Source organism: Amphimedon queenslandica, unplaced genomic scaffold, assembly GCF_000090795.2.
Source record: "Amphimedon queenslandica unplaced genomic scaffold, v1.1 AMPQUscaffold_13422, whole genome shotgun sequence".
NCBI lineage: Eukaryota > Metazoa > Porifera > Demospongiae > Haplosclerida > Niphatidae > Amphimedon > Amphimedon queenslandica.
This window is the reverse complement of record NW_003546342.1, coordinates 195158-198134: the sequence shown is the minus strand read 5'-3', so window position 1 is coordinate 198134 and position 2977 is coordinate 195158. Positions and strand designations below refer to the sequence as shown.

The 2977-nt window shown below is 34.5% G+C and overlaps 1 protein-coding gene across 10 annotated transcripts in view; it reads left to right on the top strand.

Moving 5' to 3' along the window:
- LOC100636115 (uncharacterized) overlaps positions 1-2977 on the top strand; it is a 34105-nt gene that overhangs the window by 5679 nt on the left and 25449 nt on the right. For 6 of the 10 annotated variants that reach the window (XM_019996105.1, XM_019996110.1, XM_019996111.1 and 3 more), the window contains one exon: positions 249-342. The exons of 1 other annotated variant lie outside the window; for it this stretch is intronic. In XM_019996105.1, coding sequence (XP_019851664.1) covers positions 249-342 — 94 coding nt within the window. Of the gene's footprint in view, positions 1-248; positions 423-471; positions 527-2977 lie in introns of all 10 variants that reach the window. 3 more of the 10 variants (XM_019996106.1, XM_019996107.1, XM_019996113.1) reach the window with 2 other exon arrangements.

Sequence of the window (2977 nt, the reverse complement as noted above, 5' to 3'; positions counted from 1 at the left end):
TATTTCAAAGGGCAAAATGCTAGAGCAACACAGAATTTGGTCAGACAAATCAGCAATATGGTTGGAAAATGTCTGATATCAAATTCTTATTACAGGCTCTGCAATTATTGTTTATGATAATCTACCATTTTATTTTAACACATAATTGAACATTAATTTGTAATGAATTTGACTGCTTGTAATGAAAGATAGTACGATTAAATAGCTTAATTTTGTATTAGAGTTACTTACATGTGTGCAACTTTTAGGCTGTTGGATCACATAATTTGTTGTTTGGGATGCCTCAAGGATGTGATAGAAGTTCTTGTGAATATTATGTTGGATTGTCACCAAATCCATCAGATCCAACATATCTTGATGTATATCTTGAGGGTAATGCTGCTGGATGGATAGCTATTGGATTCTCCAACAACACACAAATGGTATATTAATAATATAGTCTCTCTCTATCTTTTTATAAATATATTACAGGAGAATGATGATGTATTGGGTTGTCGTGTTAATTCTAGTATAGTAACAGTAGTTGATACATGGAATCCTTCTCCTAGAAGAGCAGCTAATATGCTTGATGCTACACAGGATGGACTTTGTGTCCAATCTACATCATTCACTAACGGTAGAATAACCTGCAGGTGTGTTAATAACTATACTGGTCATTATTACTATGTTAATTAACTCACTCTCTCCTAATAGGTTCAGTAGGACTATTAATATTACAGATGTGGGTCAGGATTATAATTTGAACAGTTCCTATTACCTATTATTTGGTAGAAGAGCTGCAAGTACAGTATATTTACTAGCTTCTATAGATATGCATGCTAGTGTAAATACTAAGAGTTCTGAAGAGCAAATTTGTTCCTACTTTCTTTCTCTCGTACTTGTTTCCTCCCTCTCCAGATCAAAGTTCTACTACAGTATTAGGCTATCATAGTGCTAATGGTGGTATGACTCCTACTGTCAGCCAACTGCAGTACAATCCTGTTGTAGACAATAATAATAATACATGCCTAGTACAAATTACTGTAAGCCATAGACTTAATTATATTTTTATTATGCACTTTTGCACATACTGATATACATGACAATAATAATAATTATAATAATTATTGTGATTTGTGACATAATGAGAAACTTTATTATGTAAGTCAATTACTCTTTTTCAGGCTGTTGGATCACATAATTTGATGTTTGGGATGCCTGAAGGATGTGAAAGGAGTTCTTGTGAATATTATGTTGGATTGTCACCTAATCCATCAGATCCAAGTTATCTTGATGTATATCTTGAAGGTAATGCTTCTGGATGGATAGCTATTGGATTCTCCCTAAACACACAAATGGTATATTAATAAATTAATCTCTCTCTATCTCTTTATAAATATATTACAGGAGAATGATGATGTATTGGGTTGTCGTGTTAACTCTGGTGCAGTAACAGTAGTTGATACATGGAATCCTTCTCCTAGAAGAGCAGCTAATATGCTTGATGCTACACAGGATGGACTGTGTGTCCAATCTACATCATTCACTAACGGTAGAATAACCTGCAGGTATGTTAATATCTATACTGGCCATTATTACTACATGTGTATGTTAAACTCACTCTCTCCCAATAGGTTCAGTAGGACTATTAATATTACAGATGTGGGTCAGGATTATAACCTGGACAATTCCTATTACCTATTGTTTGGTAGAAGAGCTGCAGGTACAGTATATTTACTGGCTTCTATAGATACATGTATGCATCCTACTGTAAATACTAAGAGTTCTGAAGAGCAGATTCATTCCTACTTCCTTTCTCCTCTCCCTTTCCAGATCAAGATAATGCTACATTCTTAAGCTATCATACTGCTAATGGTGGTATGACTCCTACTATCAGTGCACAGCAGTACAATCCTGTTAGAGATAGAAATACTGGAGGCTGTCCACCAGTACCACCAGTGAGTTTATAATCAAGGTTGAGGTCATTGAATCTTGTTAATATCAATATACCTGTGCACTATAACTGATAATACTTTACTAGCTGAAAGAAATCCTAATTATTGTACTTCTGCCTAGTACATACTGTACGCGTCTTAATTTTCGAGGTGTATTAAATTTTGTTATTTTCGTGCTCACCTTAAATCCACGAAATTCAAGCCACCTCTAATGCCATACTATTATATGTAGACTATGGCCAGAACATGAAAATTAGCTCACACGAATATTAACTTTTGAGCAAATTTCATTGAAAACACGAAATTTTGAACCCTTAAAAATTTGAACGTATACGGTATTCATTTCTAGTCATGCAGTTTTAAAAAGTTTAAATTACATACTTGTATGTTATTCAACTTTTATCCAGTGACTGGGCTATAGATTTAGGCTCCAAAAACATTATAAAATTTCACTTTACTACTTACACATAGCATATATGTAAGTGTTATGATTATTTCCTTGTTCATAGACTGATGACTTGGTATACACGTTCCAGCAAGGCACTCAAGGCTCAGGATATTATTTTGGTGCACGTGTCAACCGAACCAATCCTCTTTATCTTGACGTGAGGCTAGAGGCATCAGCCTCAGGATGGGTTGGGGTTGGGTTCTCTGCTGATAACCGAATGGTGAGTCTATAACTACATGTATATATATATACATGCATGTAGATTTTTGCTTTAAAGTATTTTGTCTCTATAATTTCTCTAAAATTTTGCTTCCTTCCGTACTCTAAAATTCAACCTGGCAAAAGAATTTTAGGCAAAGAGTAAAAAATTTAATATCACTATTTTAACTAGCTGTATTAGAAATTTTCTCTATTTTTTTCTACTTCTCTGAATTCTCTTTACTATTTTTTTTCTTTCTATAGGGAGTGGATGATGTTTTAGCATGTCAGCGTGATCCTAATTCAAATATGGTGACTGCAGTTGATACATGGAATCCAGGACCAGCCCGTGAGGCTAACCAGATAGACCCTGGCCAGAATGACATCTGTCCCTACA